Source organism: Schistosoma mansoni (assembly GCF_000237925.1).
Source record: "Schistosoma mansoni, WGS project CABG00000000 data, chromosome 3 unplaced supercontig 0105, strain Puerto Rico, whole genome shotgun sequence".
Classification (NCBI taxonomy): domain Eukaryota; kingdom Metazoa; phylum Platyhelminthes; class Trematoda; order Strigeidida; family Schistosomatidae; genus Schistosoma; species Schistosoma mansoni.
Genome location: NW_017386009.1, coordinates 1,226,375 through 1,248,012, shown reverse-complemented (window position 1 = coordinate 1,248,012; position 21,638 = coordinate 1,226,375). Strand labels below are relative to the sequence as shown.

At 36.1% G+C, this 21,638-nt stretch overlaps 1 protein-coding gene and 2 non-coding genes across 3 annotated transcripts; 1 reads left to right on the top strand and 2 right to left on the bottom strand.

Annotated features, from left to right (window-relative positions):
- Nucleotides 1–1,903: 1,903 nt before the first annotated feature.
- Nucleotides 1,904–1,975, bottom strand: Smp_tRNA_01091_Pseudo_TTG.1.1. Its single transcript has one exon. It is a non-coding gene (tRNA).
- A 3,165-nt stretch (nt 1,976–5,140) lies between these two features.
- On the top strand, nt 5,141–18,581 carry Smp_197730 (rrm-containing protein seb-4, putative; the record flags this gene model as incomplete). Its single annotated transcript, XM_018791319.1, has 2 exons — nt 5,141–5,241; nt 16,921–18,581. The coding sequence occupies 2 exons, from the start codon at nt 5,141–5,143 to the stop codon at nt 18,011–18,013; spliced, it is 1,194 nt and encodes a 397-aa protein (XP_018645531.1). The 3' UTR covers nt 18,014–18,581.
- A 2,575-nt stretch (nt 18,582–21,156) lies between these two features.
- Smp_tRNA_00686_Pseudo_TTG.1.1 lies at nt 21,157–21,227 on the bottom strand. Its single transcript has one exon. It is a non-coding gene (tRNA).
- Nucleotides 21,228–21,638: the final 411 nt, after the last annotated feature.

Sequence of the window (21,638 nt, the reverse complement as noted above, 5' to 3'; positions counted from 1 at the left end):
GAGGATCCTGTGGGAGCAAATGGTGTATGAACCTATTATTGGTTACCAGCTACCATGAGACTGCATCACCTAACGTTGCTCCACTGCATTATGGAACAGATCTCTAGGTCAAAGGCTCGAGGTGTGGCCTCTTAAGAAAATCGTCTGGTTGGGTTTGGGCACCCTGATAGTATTCCAGCCCTTACACAAATCGAATGGTTCGTGTGATAGTGTAGTACGTCGAAATAAGATGTGCATTATAATGGAGTTAATTAAGAAATCAGTGAAATTTAAGACAGTCACATTAGTAGTAGCAGAGACTGATTAGTGAGTTAGTCATCAAGACTGTAAGTTCTGCCACAATTACGTATCGATCCAGGTAGCCATAACATATCATCATGGGGATAAAGCAAATTTACTGGGTGAAATTCAAACAAGTCAATATATATGTTGTAATGGAATTAGAAAGTTAACTATCGTAAATATCATTCAAGAAGAATGGATACAATATTGTAATGAGGAGTATTAAGATCATGTTAAAACTAAAGATTAAGAAACAAACCACTGTTAATGTTTACGACTTTCACATAATCTTCATTCGTCAACGGCTATATTGGCTGATCTCATGTAGCGGTTTGACTCCCTTTAGCCCTCTCATCTAACTACTAATCCCAGCAGGAATAGACAGTTTTTTCCTGTTCTCTGTAATTAAGTAAACCACAATTTGATAATAAACAACTATGGATCAGCTATGAAAGTAAATCGATAAACCGAATTACATTAGCCTCTTGTTTGCTTTAATGTAAAACAATCTACTGAACAACTAAATATTTATTCACTTGCCTGTGTAAACAAGTCGATATGAGAGATTTGTGTTATGTTGTAACTAGGATCCATTACTTTATTTACTAAATCAATTTCATTCATGAAGGAGAGGCTCATGAAGTGGTTCAAAATGATACTTTTTTTTAGATTCCATGAGCATAAAACTATGGTGGAGAAGATTTGTAGCTCAGGTGGGTGATTTTGATGTGGGTTTGTTCCCTGAGCTGGATGGTGCACAAGACAAGCTGTGAATCACATGTGGAGAAATTCAAACATTTCACTTCTACCCGAAGTTTATGCTGATGATGATGTCGTTCAGAAGGACGATGAAAACTACACGACCAAAACATCCAGCTCAGAGAACGAACCCACATCAAAAGCATAGAACTATGAATATGAGTGGAATACTAATTAATGAGATGGTGGAGAAGATTTGTAGCTCAGGTGGATGATTTTGATGGAGTTTTGTTTTCTGAGCTGGATGGTTTGCTTGTGGAGCTTTCATCGTCCTTCTGAACGACATCATCATCAGCACAAACATCGAGGTGTACAAGACAAGCTGTGAACCATATGTGGAGAAATTCCAACATTTCACTTCTACCCGAAGTTTATGCTGATGATGATATCGTTCAGAAGGACGACGGAGGCTCCATGACCAAACCATGTAGCTCAGAGAACAAAACTCCATCAAAATACTAATTAATTTTAATGCCTTTATCATACATACCTATTATTATTAGAAAGTATCATCAATGGATAGTAATAAAGATCGTAATGGGTGCAAAGAAAGTTTGTTCATTATTGAACTGGAAAACTAAAGTGGCAATCTTTGTTCTAAACTTAGTTTGATTTCGTCAACATTAATGTTATCTTCCTCTTTCTTTGAACTGTTTTCTCAACTGAACTCTAAACTTAAATCATAACTGATAAATTATCTTGAGTATATTGACCTTTATTTTTCTATAAGGTGATATGAAAATTCTAGAAAAAACTAACAATAGATAAGCAAAGATGGATAGTGGTTAGCAGTGGAATACAGGACGCGCGTTTTGTTCTACTTGGGACTCGTCAGCTGGATGTACCTACATCTCAGAGTTGATGTTCACTCTGGGACTCAAACCCAGCATCGTTCGCTTCAAACGCCATCGCGTTATCCACTCAGCTACTTAGTCCTTAGAGCCAAGGATAGATAAATATTGTTCTAGGTTATAAAGCTCATTGCAATATATTGACTCTTAACTGTTAGTGGTTTATGAATAATGAGTTAATCTTCAGATAAAGACTTAAATGTCTTCTTAACATTTAATGCATAACATGAAAATGTTTTCATTACATAAAGCCTTTGATAACGAATTCATGCTCAAAGTTATTTCACTGCCTATTATGCAATAAGACTAAAGATAAGATCGCAGAAGATACGTTTATTTTATGCATCATTCAATGCATCTTACAAATGAACATGGAGCATCGAAATGAAATAAATCGTATCAGATATTCAGGTCAACAGTTTTCTTTAATGAATGCAGAAGAAATTATTGGTAATAAGCCCCCGAATGCCCTAGTACGGCCAAGAGTGGGTGAAGTCCGCTCTCCCTCTCCAAATGCTCTCCCATGGCCACGCGTATACAGCTTCTGTCATGGAAGTCCTACTCACTGCCTTCTCGTGGAGGAATGGGGTGTTGTTTAGGAAATTGAGAGGATGAAAAGCGAATGTCCGGTGCTTTAACTGGGTTCGTAGGCACGGAAAGTTCACCTAGGGGAGTTGGAAAACCCTGATTCCAAACCAATGGTACACATGGGTTCCAGTATCCTGAGGGAACAAATGGAGTATGAATCAACCGTCGGTCACCGGCTACCATTGGACTGCATCTTCTGACGTTGCTCCACTGCCTTGTGTATCAGATCTTTAAGTCATAGGCTCCGGGTGTGCCTCCCTTAGGAAACTACTTGCTTCAGTTTGGGTACCCGGGCAGTGTCATAGTCCCCACACAAATCGAATGAGATTTGTGTTTCGCATATCCATATGGTGCCCCGTTTTACCAATATTTCCGTGTTTAAATAAATAAATAAATCTTAGTAATAAACTTGCATACAAAACCAAAGTCAAATAAACCATTCAAACATTGAAAAGCGGATAAACAGCAGATATATCTGTATATATTTCACTATTATTGATAGTATTTCCCGTTAACATATTTACTATTTATCGTTCTGTACAGTAAATCATTAACGATGTAGATTCATACAAATGACCATTTGCAGAAATATGCTTGTTAATGATGTCCCATGTATGTAAACAAAACAAAATATATTATCTTTTCCATTGTTTTTCCTCTCTCTCTCTCTCTCTCTCTCTATCTCCCCCCCCCTCTTTCACACACATAAGTATAAAAGTACTGCTTTGCAAAATGTTTATTTTACTATGAAAGCGAATGAATTATATTCTTCCAGGTTCAACTAATTTACAATTATGCCTACTTTACATGTAGTCTTTATTCCTTACTTATTTCAAATGTATATCATCACAAGTTATACGATCATTCATGTTAAGATACTTTAGTCAACTAATACATGGATATTCATAAGAATGTATATCAAAAAAGGAAATTTATTGTACAGTTACATATTGTTTTCGATTCAAATATATAAGATGTATGTATATATACTGAAATAAAAGATTTATGTAAGAAAGAGAAATACCTTTGAAGGGGTTATGTGGAGATTTAGTATTTTCATAGTTGAAAGCGTGAGTCAATTGAACAGTTGCTCAACTTCGTGGATCAGTTGAAGTTAGACATTAACACTGTTGGATGCCAGCCGGCTCAGTGGTCCATCGGTTAAGTGCACTGGTGCGGGACTGGTAGGTCCTGGGTTCGAGCCTCGCGAGTGCGGGGTCGTGGATGAGCATTGCTGAGGAGTCCCATAATTGGACGAAACGGTTGTCCAGTGCTTCCAGGTTTTCTATGGTGGTCTAGCTTTAATTGACTCACGCTTTCAACTATGAAAATACCTTTGACTTTAAGTTTAAACTCTTTTCATGTTATTAGTGAGTTAAAAGTAGTTCAGTTGAACATACGAATAGTACTAAGTAACTTGTTCATAAGATTTTAATATCGTCGAACAGTTTGGTTTTTCAAAAAAATTGTTTTAGTCTCTTTAACTACTTATATAAATATAAGTAGACTAAATATTTAAGTTAAAATGTTTAATGATGATTCAGTTTGGGGAAAATCATTAGTTTGTTAGTTAACAACTCTTTTTGAACAATAGGTAAGTTCAGATTATGGTAGTGTTCCTCTAATGAGAATGGTTTTTTCAGAGAGTCTGCTATACTGTTAAGCTTATGTCTTTTTCTGAAGGCTATCTTATTAAGACTATAACAGGTTATATGATGAAATTACTAACTGATCAGGAATACTGAAGGTGGATACGATTAATTGGTACTGATGATAAACATTTCGCATAAAATTCATTTCAGTGATTTTCCTCTTCTAACTGATTTAAGATCATTGGATCCCAGGTACTTCATTTTTAGGTTCATATAAAGGACTATTAGTAATCATAGACAGGTGAATTGGATTTCATGTTATCAGAAGGGGCTTTTGTGGAGATTTTAGTAATTGTATATAGTTGAGATCATGAGTCAATAGAAGCTAGACCAACATGGAAAGCCTGGAAGCACTGGACGGCCGTTTCGTCCTATTGTGGAACTCCTCAACAGTGCGCATCCACGATCCCGCCTCGCGAGTTTCGAACCCATGACCTACCAGTCTCGCGTCAGAGCACTTAGCCGACAGACCACTGAGCAGTCATCCAACGCTGTTGATGTCTAACCTCAAGCAATCCACGTAATTGCGCAACCAACTTCCATTGTTCTGAGGTAGATATATATCTCTACCTGACATGGATTAACTTCACTGGTCACAACTTCTCACTAGAACTCCAGGAATTACCTCATAGAGCCAGTCATGTTATTTGGAGCACAATAAATGTACATAAATCTCAATAATAACCAATTCACCTAATTAAAAATCGAACAGAAAGGCCTCCTCTAATGACACATGGAGCTAAATTCCTCAGATCTGGTACCAATTTTTTATACAATCTGTTATATTACCAGTTTCTGTTTGCTACAATTGATTTACCTCTTTATTGGGTTTAATTGAGTTTGTAGATTTCATTGTTGCATTGATTGGTAATAAGTTATAAGATCTTTATAGAAGGCTTCTTCCCGATTCTTCTACTGATCAAAGTAATTTTCAATATTGGATTCTGCCTGTTACTTATTTTAATCTCTTGTTCCTTTGTTGTTATTCTTCTATAACCTACTATTTGTATGAAGTTAATTGATCTACATCAAGGCAAATTGTCTACTATGTTATTTTCTCATGTTTTAGCTAATACTGCTGTACCGGGAATTTTTCCGCTTCAAACTGGGTAAGATTCTAAAGTTTTTTCTGTCATTTTAACATGAATTTTGATTATTCTATTATGATATATGATATAATCTATCAGACGGTTCGTAACTAGTGATCAAAGGATCATTGAATAACTGGATGGTTTCCTTTAAACTGATGGCTTTTCATTTCTCAAAAGTTGCGCCAAGAATGCTACTACACATATCCTTAAGTTCAGTCTTAAAGCCAATTTTAGCAAGATAAGAACAGCGAGGCTATAATTTATGGACGACCTTTGAACGAATCTTAAGTGACCTTGAGAAATGTTAGCCAATCAGTAAACAGTCAGCATAGAGTAAAAATAGATTATACGACACCAAATAATTAAAGTGGATACACTTCTTTTATATAGTCCAAAAACTTGTAAATGTTAGAGAAAGATTCAAAGGTTCCAAAATCGTAATGCATAAGGTAGAGGAACTCATCCATATGTCTCCATAATAGTTGGTCTCTGGAGCCATGATAAGGTCAAAAAAAACACTCTCAGCCTTGACCACATAGCTTCATTATTGTTTGTTTGTACTCCGGTTGTGTATGTTTATCATTTTTATTATGGATATGTCCCTACAATACTCATACCACTGAATGGCCGAAGCTTCAGTAACACCTGCGATTATTGCAGTCAATGTTACTGGTGGTTTTATTATACAGTTCGCGGCAATAATTATAATATGCCTTAGTCTCAATGTGGATCGAGCGAAAGAGATTTCTATTCTTGCAAACGTCTTCCTTCAACATATATTACATCGAAGGACAACATCACGGTAGTCTGTACAAGGTCTACAAGTCATTTAATACCCTCAATTACAAATATAGGAACTTCTTAGTAGTTTCATTTGTTGTAGCCGCTTAATTGTCAAGTCTTCTCTATAATTCTCTGTGAACCGATAGTACATGAGCACCAGGTACTGAAATCGGCGCCGTGATCTTGAAACCCCCCAAACGCTTCTAATTGGCTCATCCATAAATTATAGTCACGTCGGTAACAACATGAGCGTGCTTTTCTTGACTAATTTGAAGAATGTAGTGTAGTAGCTTTCATATTTTCTTCCGTGGAGTTTCATTCCTACCTAAATATGATTAATATACCTACAATAAACGATTGTAAAATGTAATACCTTATTATTTGGCGCCTAAATGTATTTGGATCTCAATTAGTAATTAGATAGAATGGCTTATGGACTTTAATTTGATCCAGTGATCAACAGATTTCAGTTCTACACTACCTTTTAAGGCTTGATCAATCAATCAGTCTCGTTAGTTTTCATCGGTTGTAGACTTTGAGATTTCGCACTTCTTACTCTTACCCTCCGCCCACACTTTATCTCGCTTTTTTTTCTAAACTATCAACAATTCAAGTAGAGATCATTAATCAATTGAAGCTAGACCACCATGGAAAACCTGGAAGCACTGGATGACCGTTTCGTCCTACTATGGGACTCCTCAGCAGTACGCATCCACGATCCCGCCTCGCGAGTTTCAAACCCAGGACCTATCAGTCTCGCGGATACTTTCTTCGTTCTTGGCTTTTCTACTCACCTACTATTTCTCCTGAGATATCCTGATCTAGTGGGAGGAAAAAGGGAGAATAAGTTAGGTCCAAAATCATTTCTCAGTATTCTGTACATTAAAATTAGGTCTCCCCTTAGTCTGCAATAGGACAGAGTAAAGAGGTCTAGCTTTTCAAGCCGCTATTTGTATGGTAAACCTCGGAGTTCTGGAATTGAACGGAGAGCTGCCCTCTGTACATTTTCTAGGATATCCAAGTCAGCTTTTAAACAAAGGCTTATAGCCTGAACGCAGTTCAGTTTATATTTAAAATACTTTGATTTATGTGAAAGTCAGAGGGGGTTTTGTGGAGAATTTAGTATTTTTATAGTTGAAATCATGAGTCAATTGAAGCTAGACCATCAGGGAAAACCTGGAAGCACTGTACGGCCGTTTCGTCCTATTGTGGGACTCCTCAGCAGTGCATATCCACGACATCGTCTCGCGAGTTTCGTACCCAGTTTTCTGTTCGTAAACTTGACCAAAATTGTTCAGTAAAACATTCCAAAGAAACTATTTATCAAATGGGCAACCAAATGATGAGTGACAACTGACTTTATCCAATTAGCTTATATGATAGATATTCATATATTTGTTCATTAAACCTTCACAGTTATGAAGGATAATAATATCATCTAGTTCTTCAGGCTTTCTTAAGTTGATCATTAGTCAAGTTGTAGAATTACAGGTTGAAGAGTCAATCATCTGAACTTTATGATATTAAATTACAAGATACTGTAGCTTTCTGTATAAAATATTGTTATAACTTGTGACCGAGTGGATACCCTGTTAACGTATGATGTGATAATACCGCCAATTAGAGAGCAGCGAATTATCGATCGGACTAGTGGTACACGGAAACCGTATGAGCAGTCTAAAGTACTTGTCGATCATGCTTCATGCCTAGCCCAGCCAGTTAAGTCCAGAACAGCCTCTGCGGTATGAATCATTGTATTTCAAACATACTGGGTTTATATACCAAACAAACCGACCACATCGTAACATAAAATAAAAAATAACATGTGTACAATATTTAGCCAAATGTGGCTGTGAATAAGGGGAAAAGTAATCAATAGACTGGGTGTAATTCATGAATGGTAAATCGTACAGTAATAATCGATGGGTCAAATAAAGCTCATGATAAGGGGAACATGAATATGAATAGTTTAGTTATTTAGCGATTAAACGATAAAATATATATGCACAGTATTGGTTCATAAAGGGATCCCAAAGTTACTATTCACTATTGTTATCGGGACATAATAGATATTTAAAATCTTAATAAAATCAATCTTCAGCACTCTTGAGAAGAACATCATTTAATGTTAAAGTAATTAAAAGGAGGTCTACTCTATGAAAACACTTAAAATAACAATGAACATCAGAATAGGTTTCATTCCTTAAATGTAATAATGACTCTCTGTTTCATCTATTATTCTCATGAGAAGCAGTGACTAGTGGAGTTCAACTAGATCTCTGGTGAGATAGTAACTCACTGAAAACAATGGTGAATGTATCGCTCAATTTCGTGGATCAATTGAAGTTAGACATTAACACCGTTGGATGCCGGCCATCTCAATGATCTAGAGGTTGAGCGCTCGCGCAAGAGACTGATAGGTTCTGCGTTCGAATTTCGCGAGGTGGGATCGTGGATGTGCGCTGCTGAGGAGTCCCATGTTGGGACGAAACGATCATCCAGTGCTTCCAGGTTTTCCATGGTGGTCTAGCTTCAATTGGCTCATGATTTCAACTATTGAAATTATCGAATTGTATTTTACAATTATTAGAATTCAATTAACTCAATGAAAACAATTTCATCATCTTAGTTACTATTTAATAATTAACATGGATATTTAGTAATTAAGTAGCATTTTATGTTACTTACTTACTTACTTACGCCTGTTACTCCCAATGGAGCACAGGCCGCCATCACTAAAAACAAGCATTTTATGGATTTTATAATTAATCCATTTCACTTCTAGTCTGAACCATGTTGGTAGATAAAGACTACCTGGTTGGGGTCCGCATGACTATCGTAACCAATGGTTGGAGACTCTGTGTGACATGGCTCAAAATCGATCATAATGGCGTAGGTGTATACACTCTTTATCTTCCCTTAAACCGTGAGATTAAAATTGCTTCATAACTTTCTTCCTTCCCATACAATATCCTCATATACAACCTATCTTTTATATATTACCATCACTAAATTAACTACTTCTATGATTATAGTACAGGATCAGAGGGAATTTTGTGGAGAATTTAGTATTTTCATAGTTGAAGTCATGTATCCATTGAAGCTAGACCAACCTGGAACCACTGGACGGCCGTTCCGTCCTACTGTGGGACTCCTCAGAAGTGCGCACCCACGATCCCGCACTCGCGAGTTTCGAACCCAGGACCTACCAGTCTCGAGTCAGAGCCCTTAACCGATAGACCACGGAGGCGGCTGACATCCAATGGTGTTAATATCTAACTTCAACCAATCCATGAAATCGAGCAACCGTTTACCAATCTCTTCAGTGAGTTGATATCTCTACAAGAGACTTGGTAGAACTCCACTGGTCACTGCTTCCCACTAGAACTCAAGGAGATATCTCTTGAAGTCAGTCACTAGTGAGCATATGATTATAGATCATATAGATCCCTTAAATCCTATCACTGAATAACTTAGTAATAGAGTAGATCGATTTAGTGATCTGTTTCATCAATGTGTAGGATGATACTTGTAACTTGGTTTCAATATGGAGAATATTGAAGAACCACTGGGAACTACTCTTTGTGAACAGAAATTGATTTTTATTATGTCATCAACACTTGTGGATCATTACAGTTTATATAATAACTAGAATAGACATATAAGGACTTTTGTCTAAATTAGAGTGAATAGTTTCACAGTCTTTGGGCGTCGAGTTGATGTAAGACAACATTCAATAGAAAGAATATGTATTTGTAAAATCTCAGCAAAGTGAATTTGAAGTAGAATCCAACGTTTCGCCTGATAATCTGATCCAAGCTTTTTCAAGGAATTCCTTGGTTTATGTGTATCAAATTTTCTTGTCATATCATTTGATGTGAACCGCAAAACAAGAAGCTTTAACAAACTATGGAAGCTATTTTTGGGGACGTTATTTCATTTCATTCAAAGCTTGTAAAACTGTAACATTTACTTTTGCCCTTAGTCTATTCTACAGATCATAAGCTTTCTTTTGATGTATGATTCACTGTCATAGCCTTTTCTGTACCAAAGCCATTGTAATTTAGACATAATCTTTTGTACTGTATTTTCTACTCTAATCCTCCAGTTTTGGACATCATTGTATTTTCCTAATTATTGTACTTTGTGGTCAGGCTAGTCATCTATATTATTCATGTATCTTTATACACTAATCTGAAATTCGGGTACCAGATCGGATTATGGAATAAAGCGAATAGTGTTCCAGTTGTCCTTGTCTTCTCTCTCTCTCTCACGTGTTTGTCAGCTAATCAGGTGATAGAACAGTTTTCGTCTCTCTATCCTCACTTCGAACTCATGCATACTAGCCTTACGGTTAAGCCAGTCAATCTATCGCGTCAAGGTCTTAATCTACATTAGACAAACTATACTCGGCACGAAAACGGGTAAACAGATTCAAGGACGTAACATAATTTATTCATTTCTTCGATGATTTCACCAAAAAAACATTATTGATATGAAATTTACTTAGTATTGTTTATTTGGATCTTTCCATTGACGTTTTTAGGACTGTAACTGGTCAATCTCTAATTGGCACATGTGTATACTGTGCGTATTGTCTCGATATAATTAGAGACTGACCAGTTGCAGTCCTAAAAACATCAATGGAAAGATTCAAACAAACAATACTAAGTAAATTTAAACTTCACCCCATTGCACAAGCAAGTGGCTATCAGGGCTCAGTGGCCGAGTAGATAACACGATGGCGTTTGAAGCGAACGATACAGGGTTCGAGTTCCAGAGTGAACATCAACTCTGAGATGCAGGTACATCCAGCTGACGAGTCCGAAATAGGACGAAACGCGCGTCCTGTATTCCACTGCTAACCACTATCCATCTTTGCTTACCATTATTGATATGACATTAAAATCCTACTTTCATTTTAACTAATTTATTATCCATATCATTTATTTTCTAAAATACAACAACAAGGATTGGGTACGTGGATGATATTTCTTAAATCTTTCACATTATTGTGAATTCTTTCCTGGTAGGCAATTTTCAAATATCTGTTGTGAAGTTCCCTTTAGTTGGGTTTATATTAGTGTGCCATTTTGGTTTTCTTTGGTGTTTGTTTGTGCGTGTGTGTGTGTGTGCGTGCGTGTGTGTAAGTGTGTGTACGTTTATATGTATACTTGTATACATGTATACATCGAAGCTATAATTAGAATCATTACAAACGTTATTCGATTTTGCTTTGGACCATGCAGTATTAATAACCACTATCACTACGTTACCACCACCATCACCACCACCACCACTACCGACACCACCCCAGCAACTACAACAACGATAGCATGGATTCAAACAACAACAAACAACGCGGGATCGAATCCGTCAGGGAACACCAGTTCCCTCAAGATTACAGGTACACCTTGTTGACGAGTGCCAAGTAGCACGAAACCCGGGTCCAGGATTTTTTGCTGTTGACTACCTTCAACCACCATCTTACAACTAAGGTTATTTATCCATTTCCAAATGAATTTTAGAGTTTTAACAGCTTTCATTAAAGAATCTATCTCAATGGTCATATTTGAATGTTATCATAATTCTTGTTTTTCATAAAGTGTGTGTACTCATCCATATTCCACTTGCTTCTTCTTCTTCTTCACAATTCATTGAGTGCTGTGTTTTGAGTTGTGTTGTTTGTTTTTTTGTTTTTGTTTTTTTGTGATAAATAATTTTTTTCTCTGTAGTGTCATTTCTCATCCGTATGACAATTGTGTGAATGATCATGTGTTATTCATGTCATTTGTCCCAATAATTATTATTGATTATTGATTAATACTCTTAGTAGTAGTGTGGTCTACTTATATCCATATAAGTAGTATATGGTGATGGTCAGATATAGAATGTATTTTGGCAGAAGATCGATAAGGAAAGAACTGAAATGAAGCGCAATTGGTAGAAAAATACATAAGCAATAAAATTAGAGAAGATGAACTGATATTTACAGAAGGAACAGTTAAGATTGAGACCATTGATGGTTATTTTGCAAATTAACTACTGTTGATTGTATGGGTATCAGGTTTTAGTGAAATGGTCTATAATGTTGTGCTTAGATACATTCAATTGTCCCCACCCGTGTTCAATTCAATACATTAGTAGTAGTGATCGATCAATATGAAAATGCTTATCAATCATAGATTATGAATAAGGACCTGAATCACTGCTGTGACCACTTATACATAACATGTTGTGTCTTATTTTTGTAAAAGAGATTGATTATAGCCAACAGTGGAATCCATGACTCATGTTACCTCCTACTTAAGACTCATCAGATGAATATGTATCGATTTCTGCAGTGTTGGTGTTTACTGTGGAACTCGAACACCGTACCTTTCACTTTAAGTGGCGAATGAGTTATTCACTGAGAAATCTGTACAAGATGCACACATCCTGAGCAAGACTGATCAAAATTCAATCAACAATATCAACAATGTTGAGATCTAAACAAATTCGAATGATAGTATAATATCTCCTGGTTAAACGTTGACGTTAACATTCAACGAATTCAGTTGTACACTGGTTTGTGGAAAGTAATAGCTTAGATTTGTATAATCAAATAATAAACGGCATAAAAGATATAAGGAAGAGAAATAGATCAGAATTTTGGTAATCATATTATAATAACTATTCTCTGAATTACATCAATGGAGCTAAATTCTGTGTAATAAGACGTAAACTAATGTTATTATCAAATTCACTTAATATTGTTTGTTTGAATCTTCCCATCGATGTGTTAGGACTGCAACTGGTCAGTCTCTAATTGGCATAGGTACATACTGTGCGTATTGCCTCGATGTAGCCTCAATTCACAAGCATCGTAAGCAGTATGCACATATACCAATAAGAGGCTGATCAATTGCAATCCTAACTATCAATGGAAAGATTCAAACAAACAATACTAAGTGAACTTATACTTCACTCCATTGCACAAGCAAGTGGCTATCAGGACTCAGTAGCTGAGTGGATAACTCGATGGCGTTTGAAGTGAACAGTACTAGGTTCGAGTTCCAGGGTGAACATCAAGTCTGAGATGCAGGTACATCCATCTGACGAGTCACAAATAGGACGAAACGCGCGTCAAACTGGATTCCACTGCTGGCCACTATCCATCTTTGTTTATAATGTTATGATTATCATTATGCCAATAAGTGATTACAGATTTGAGTGAAAGTTAATCCGAAAGGCATATTTTGATACAAGAACGAATCCTTTTCTTTCCGGTAAATATCAGTCTTTAATTGAAATATACAAAAGGATATCTGTTACAATGATTAATGAATAGTGACATCTCTGTCATTGTTTACATCATGTTTGACACTTCGGTTGGCTGACTTTGATAAATACATAAAGAATATTAGTTTAGAGTTATGGAGACTGTTGGATTTTATTGAGACCACGAACCCATATAAGTTATACAACCATCAAAAATCTGAGAATCCGAATTGTACACCACTGGATTCTGATTCGGTGGTTTAGAAGATAAATCTTTGGACACGAGACTCAATGTTCTGGGTTCGATTCCCAAATGTGCGGTCTTGGATGGTCGCTGCCGAAGATTCCCATGCTTCAACGAAACGACCAACCTCTGTTTCCTGGTATCGGTTCATGATTTCAATATAATATAAAAACATATTTAAATGATCAGTGTAGCTAGAAGTAAGAGTAAATAGATGGTATCTTCAAATATCCATTACCAATATCAACCTTATTCGAGAAGTTTGATTCATATAACATAAGATTAACATAAGATTGAATAAGCTTGAGAAATACTATCGTACTACGCTGTATTTTCAAAAGATACACACACTTTATATGATCAAATCGAGAAGGGACTTTGGATTGCTAATATTTCCGATCACTCTCTTCATCACTTCTATTCATAATACATTTGCTAATAGTATAGTAAGGAACTTCCTCTGGTTTGAAAACATTTCATCCATACATATGTCTTCCTATATTTTAACAAACACTGTTTTTTAAAGTGAACAATACTGATAATTTGATTCAAACTTAACAGTTCTTTTACCGTTAGCATACGTTGGAAAGTTGATCCACCAGGGTGATTGATACCTTTGTGGTTGCGCCACAGGATTGAGCTGTACTATTCAGATGGTAGCGTTGAAGCCTATATAGTGTCTGGCTCTCCTGTGAAACAGGATTGAGCTGTAATGTTAAGGTTGTCACGTAAAAGTCTAAATAGTGTCTGGTTCTGCTGAAAACCAATACAAAATTACCCTGGCCCACAAGGGTATATTACATAATAATATGTTGGAAAGTACTTCACTACTAAGACTCACTTATTTATTTCCTTGAATTTATAAAGCTAAAAAACTAATTTTCCAATATATTTCTGATGAACTATCCTTTTTGAATAGATATTCATCGGTTAAGAGTCAACTCTGAGATGTAGGTACATCCAGCTGACTAGTCCCAAATAGGACGAAACGCGCGTCCTGGATTCCACTACTAGATACTATCCATCTTTGCTCATAATATATAGTTACTAGTTTTTTATATATTCCTAATGAATTCAATTCTTAATTATCTTGCATGTAGATTTGATATGGACTATATCTAAGATTCACTACGTTTCAGAAACACCATCATAGATTTATCTTCCCACTAAGCTTTCTTCCTTGAATTCTAAAAAAAAAATCACAATTTTAGTCAAAGAAGGAAATGCTTTATTATTCACATTAAAATTTGAAAAGCAAAATACACCAAGTTGAAAATAGTAAACTTTCTTAAAGATTTACTTCTGTTTCTTTTTGACAACAATATCGGATCAGTATTTTGATCCATGATATCTGATCACTCATTTTGGTTCATAATAGTTTTGTGGCGAGACTATAATTTATGGATGACCTTTGAACGAATCTTAAGTGACCCTGAGAAATGTTTACCAATCAGTAGATAGTCATTATAGAGTAAAAATATATTATACAAAACCAAATAATTAAAGTGGATACACTTCTTTTATATGGTAGAGGAACTCATCCATATGTCTCCATAATAGTTGGTCTCTGGAGCCATGATAAGGTCAAAAAAAACACTCTCAGCCTTGACCACATAGCTTCATTATTGTTTGTTTGTACTCCGGTTGTGTATGTTTATCATTTTTATTATGGATATGTCCCTACAATACTCATACCACTGAATGGCCGAAGCTTCAGTAACACCTGCGATTATTGCAGCCAATATTACTGGTGGTTTTATTATACAGTTCGCGGCAATTATTATAATATGCCTTAGTCTCAATGTGGATCGAGCGAAAGAGATTTCTATTCTTGCAAACGTCTTCCTTCAACATATATTACATCGAAGGACAACATCACGGTAGTCTGTACAAGGTCTACAAGTCATTTAATACCCTCAATTACAAATATAGGAACTTCTTAGTAGTTTCATTTGTTGTAGCCGCTTAATTGTCAAGTCTTCTCTATAATTCTCTGTGAACCGATAGTACATGGGCATCAGGAACTGAAATCGGAGTCGTGACCCTGAAATCCCTCAAACGCTTCTGATTGGCTAGTCCATAAATTATAGTCTCGCCTAGTTTTGTTTTCCTTTACCATACAATATACGTAATTTAGATATTACACACATCACCCTAACAGACTGTCTTCTAGTTAAAAACACGAAGTTTAGCGAAGGGATCTCTTTTCAACGAATTGATTATCAAGCTGTACAATCGTATATATATGAAAATGTAATCGTATTACGTAATCTTTCTATTACGTCATCTTCGTTATTCATGTTTACATTTCGTCATGGAATTAGCACTTTAACAAAACATTTTCATATATATACACGATTGTACAGCTTGATAATAAAGAGATTCTTTCACTGAACTTGGTGTTTTTAATTTGAATGTCTTCTAGTTAATGTTACATACGGAACAGTTTCAGCTTAATCATTTTTACATTATTTGTCATAAGGAGTTCTTTACAGTATATCACGTAATATTTTTAGTTGACTGTTCTTAGTGACATCTGAATAAAGTACTTTTAAGAAGATAGAGGTTATCTGTTCAGTAACACCATCAACAGATGAATAACATTATAATGCTAGACTTATTACAGACCTCAATGTTTAAATAGACATAAAATCTATTATCAGAAAGGGTTCTTGTGGAGATTTAGTACTTTCATAATTAAAAGCGTGAGTCAATTGAAGCTAATCATATGTTCACTAGTGAATGACTTCGAGAGGTAAATCCAGGAGTTCTAGTGAGAAGCAGTGACCAGTGGAGTTCAAACCACGTCTGTTGTGAGATAGGAACTCATTGAAGACAATTGGTGAACGGCTGCCCAACTTCGTGGATTGGTTGGAGTTATACATAAACACCATGGGATGCCGGCTCAGTGGTCTATCAGTTAAGTGCTCTGGCGCGAGACTGGTAGGTCCTGAGTTCGAATCTCGCGAGGCGAGGTCGTGGATGAGCACTGCTGAGGAGTCCCACAATGGGACGAAACGGCCGTCCAGTGCTTCCAGGTTTTCTCCTGGTGGTCTAGCTTCAATTGACTCACGCTTTCAACTATAAAATCTATAATATATTGTGTAATTTTTGATTTGTAATTAAGTTAACACTATATCTGATTTGATAGTTGCTAAGCTAAATAACTTCAGTTAAATAATGTGTACAACTTTTTCCTGTTGTAGCTTTTCATGTTGTGAATGCACAAATCAATGCATGGTGTGTAGTGAAGTCGAAAAAACAAAAAAAATCGAAATGTATTAATTGTAGATGTACATTTTTTCAATTTTGCATTTTTAGGGTTTATATTTCAGTGTTTATATTGGTGTAACCCCCTTTCAGTTAACATGATTTAACTATTACCTAATTAATCTTTTTTTTCCTTAAAGGTTACCTATAGATGCTAATCATGCAGGTTTCTATAATAATCCTGCTACTGCTGCAGTTGTTACCAATTCTTTAATGAATCCTTTAATGAATGCAGGTTTATTAACAGGTTTTAATATGCCAAATGCTGCAACATTGTCACCAGGTATGAATGGTATGCTACAAACACCAACTAATCACATATCATCTGTAGCTACTGATCCAACATCTGATAATCGATTACAGGCACAGCTACCATTGAATCCACTTGCTAATTTGAATTATTTACTTAATTATTCAAATGCCATTGGAAATCCTTCATCTAGTGCTGCAGCCGCCGCTGCCGCGGCGGCTGCAGCAGCAGCTCTCGCAGCTACAGCGAATACAAATCAGCCAAGTATTTCACCAGCTGCATTAGCACTTCTAATGTCTACCTACGGGCAAGGTACAAGTGGGTTGAATACTGTATTACCAGGAACTAATTCATTTGTTGGAATGTCACCTGTTACACATCAATCGTTGAATGCAACCAGTCTACCAGCAACAAGCTTATTAAATTTGAACTCTACCACGTCAAATACAACCGGTTTAAATGTACTGACAGGTAGTCAGTCTGTGTCACCATTCTGTAGAACATTCACTCCAGAGGTTTCACCGAATGAATTGAATGCATATTCTGCTGCTATGGCTTATCAACGACTGCTTAATATGGCATCAAATTATCAAACTATTCCATCATCTTTATTTACACCTGTTAATTCGACTAACTCATTGTCAAGCGCCTTACTTAGTAATCAGTTTGCTTTAAGTTCAAATCAGACTATGAATTTCAATAATAACAATAGCGGCAGTAATAATAACCATGCATCTAGTAACCATATCAGTGTATCAGCAGATCAATCCAACTCAATGCCTTTAATATTTCCGCCCACATCACGTAATTTAGTTGCGTTCACATCGGACATAAGTGGTCCATCATATGATTACGGTAATCCACAAGAGCTAACTGCCAATATCCACGCTAGTCTGACAACAGGTCAACATTCAGCGACAAATGCTACACCTCCACCACTTCGTGAAGGTTTAGAATGTGTGAATGCATCTGTGAATTTTTGACCGATAAATAATAAATAAACTGGAAAGTAATTCGGGATGTTGAGAAAACAACAATAATTTTTTTCTTAGACTTGTCTTGTTCAGGGTGATCAATGTAAATTGTCCCTTACTATCTCTTTACTTATCTGTACTTTAATTGACAGCGGTTGGTTGTAAGATGACACTCAACCATCATAACGTTTGATTTGTGTTCTTTACTAACCTTTACCCTTATTCTGTTTGTCTTGTAGCCAACTTGTTACGCTGACAACCGAAAAAAAACTGTGATTCCTTTCATTATCTTTCTTATTGAAATATGACACTGTGTGGTAAAAATCAAAGTCATTATCTATGTGACAAATTCTATTGTTTCATTTGTTTAAATACTTTCATTGTAATCTAGTGGTTTTCTCACAGTCCTTTTTTCCTTCTTTTCTGGTGATATCATTTCTGGCTGGTTGCATGGAGATATATATACATATATCTCTTAATGACTTCAGTATTACTGGTAGATTTAAATTTTTCTCCTCTGCTGTATTATTTGCTCAAGATGGAAAAAGTTTCTGAAAAAAGTCTGTTATTTGTATAATTTTTCCTTTTTTTTTGAAAACAAAACTGTCAACTTGAATCACAACAGAAGAAAAACTTACTTGAGTAACTTTTCCTGTTATCACTTCAGGTTATCACTTCTCGGTTGCCCACACCGTGGAAGGGTTCTTCTAGAGGTACCTGAAAAGGAAATTAGGTTAGAAGTGGTCTTAATGACCTGAGAGCGTGACCGTAGTGCCCAAGGGACAACTACTTGAGGTCGGTCACACACGACCTTTTTGTGGGTAGTTTTTGTGTTAGTTCCGTACTTGTTGGGACTTTACCGCCGGAGACGGATATTCGTGAGATAAGGTGAGGTGTGCAGTTTCAGGGTCGACCTTTTCTAACCTCACCCTTTCTTGTGTGAAAGCAGCATCGCTGTTATGCTGGTTGTCTGAAGGAAACACCTTACTGCTGTCACACCTCTCTACAGTCAGTAGTACGACTTCGCCTTCGGACCTTTGGTTGGCTGCTTTTAGTCATACCGCCTTTCAACCGACCTGCCTGGCATGGTAGGACCTTCAGGAACGATTGTTCCAGCCAGTATATCTCGATTGGTTCATCACGATAGGCAAGCCCGACCACCATTTCAAGGTAGCAGCAACGGTCGGGCTTATCATTGCTAATTGTTAAGTATTCATTTCGATTTATTATTAGTAGACGTATAATATATTGTTGAAGGATAATGGACTGCGGTAACATGCAAAAGTGAAATTTACCACAAAAGAACATCGACTAAAAAGAACGGACTGGGGATCCTTGGTCTTTACAGATACTGTGATATCATTCCAGTGTTCTCAGCGAAATGAAATAACCAGATAAATTGTAGAATATTAAGAACTGTTTGATACTGTTTGCATCACCTGAGAGCTTGGAATTCTGATGATAAACCAAATTTTAATAAATTAGCATCTTAAAAGTTTTAGGATCTGAATAGGCCAGAAAACAGTGCTTCCACAATAAGTTTATTTGAAAAGGTACTTTATTAAAGAAACCAAAGGTTATTCACATATGGTTCCAAATAACCATCAAGTTCTAAAATACCCCCAAAAGCGAAACAAAATTAAGCAAGTGTTCAACCAATCATGTTAGGTAATATCGCCACGTAGAGTTTGGGGAATTATTGAAATCTGTTAAACGGGTTGACTAACTGCTTAGTTATGGGGTGACTCAAACTGGATTGACCTGACTTGTGGGCACCTGTCGATTGTGTCAAAACTTAAGTTGGGTGATTAAGAGCTTTAAAACATGATTATTGTAAGGAATTTATGTCGGCTTAATCTTATAACAGTTTTCTTTTAAAATACGGTATACCTAAGCAGTACAGTTTTCACTATAACGTCAAAAGGTTTTTCTAGCACAAAATGGCTGACTATGGAACAAAAGATGGTGAACGAATTTAACCCCAAGTACCTGAGAACTACCAAGAATATTTCCCACAAAATGAGATCGGATTTCTGCCTGCAAAGAATCGAATATCTGTTTTCAGAAGCCAATCAAATTACATCAATCGTTGAACGCTCCATATCGTAACTATGAGTCCAACGATACAAGACTCTGTTATCAATGGTTTGATATCACAAAATTAAATGATGATTATAATTCTTGATGAAAGCCAAATAACAAAAGTTTATTTAAAGAAGATTCAGAAATAAAAATTAGTTACACGAGTCTTGGATAAAAGTTGCAATACAAACAAGGCGAACGATTAACGGAATCACAATACTGTTGAATCCAAAACTGAAGTGTCTGTACTGTCTCTCATTCACGCTCTTCCGATTCCAAATAAAGAAGAAGACAATAAAAACGAATGAAGTGACAGACGTACAAGAAACTATAGAAGAGGCACCAGTGGAAAAAATATTAGTACGCACGAAAGTAATGGTACATGAACGATAATTTTTCCAGAGGGTACAGACGTGTTGTGGTGTGGGCTACTTATATCCATATAAGTGGTATATGGTGATGGTCAGGCATATAATGTATTTTGGCAGACGTTAGATAAGGAAAGAACAGGAACGAAGCGCAATCGGTATGAAAATGCATAAACAATGAAATCAGAGAAGATGGACTGATATTTACAGAAAGAACAGTCAAGATTGAGTTAATTGATTGTTATTTTGCAAATTAACTGTATACTGTATGGTTACCAGATTTTAATGAGACGGTCTGTAATTTGTGCTTAAATACTTTCGATTGATCACAATGGTAAAAGTACTTCTATCAACCAAGGAACAAAATTCTATCCAAAGGAAAAGGGATATATCTATCCGCTTAGCTCCAAAAATGATAAGTCAACCATAAGATAATACAAGAGATCCAGCTAATTACTCGTTATTAATAGAAAACGTTTCTAATCAATTGCTTCAATGTCAACAATAGGAAACAGGAGCAGTCTGTTCACGAGATAACAACCAAATTCGAGCAACCCAACACGAAAACCTCTAAAATACGGTGTCAAGTAAAACCAAGGTAAGACAAGCAAAGATGGATAGTGGCCAGCAGTGGAATCCAGTTTGACGCGCGTTTCGTCCTATTTCGGACTCGTCAGATGGATGTACCTGCATCTGAGTTGATGTCCACTCTGGGACTCGAACCCAGTACCCTCACTTCAAACGCCAACGCGTTATCCACTCGGTCACTGAGTCCTGATAGCCACTTGCTTGCGCGATGGGGTGAAGTTTAAATTCACTTAGTATTGTTTGTCTAGATTTTCACAGAGACTGGTTATATCCATCATTCTCATCAATCATAATACATCCTTTTGTTTACATTTTTCTGCATCATAGCTAATTTTATTCGATATTTTTAATAATATTTTCTCTAATTAGTCCTCTACTATGTTAATTAGCTGAAGTTAGAGGATTTCTGTCTTGAAATAACAAAGAAACACCAGTTTATCAATAGTGAATTTGATCTTGTCTCTTTACGATCTTTGTGAAAATTGATCTTCATCACAAATTGATATCAATCAAATATTGTATTCTGAAAATAAATAACATTAACTTTCGATTGTTCCATATTTTAATGAATTCAAGACATTTAGAGTCTTTCGCCC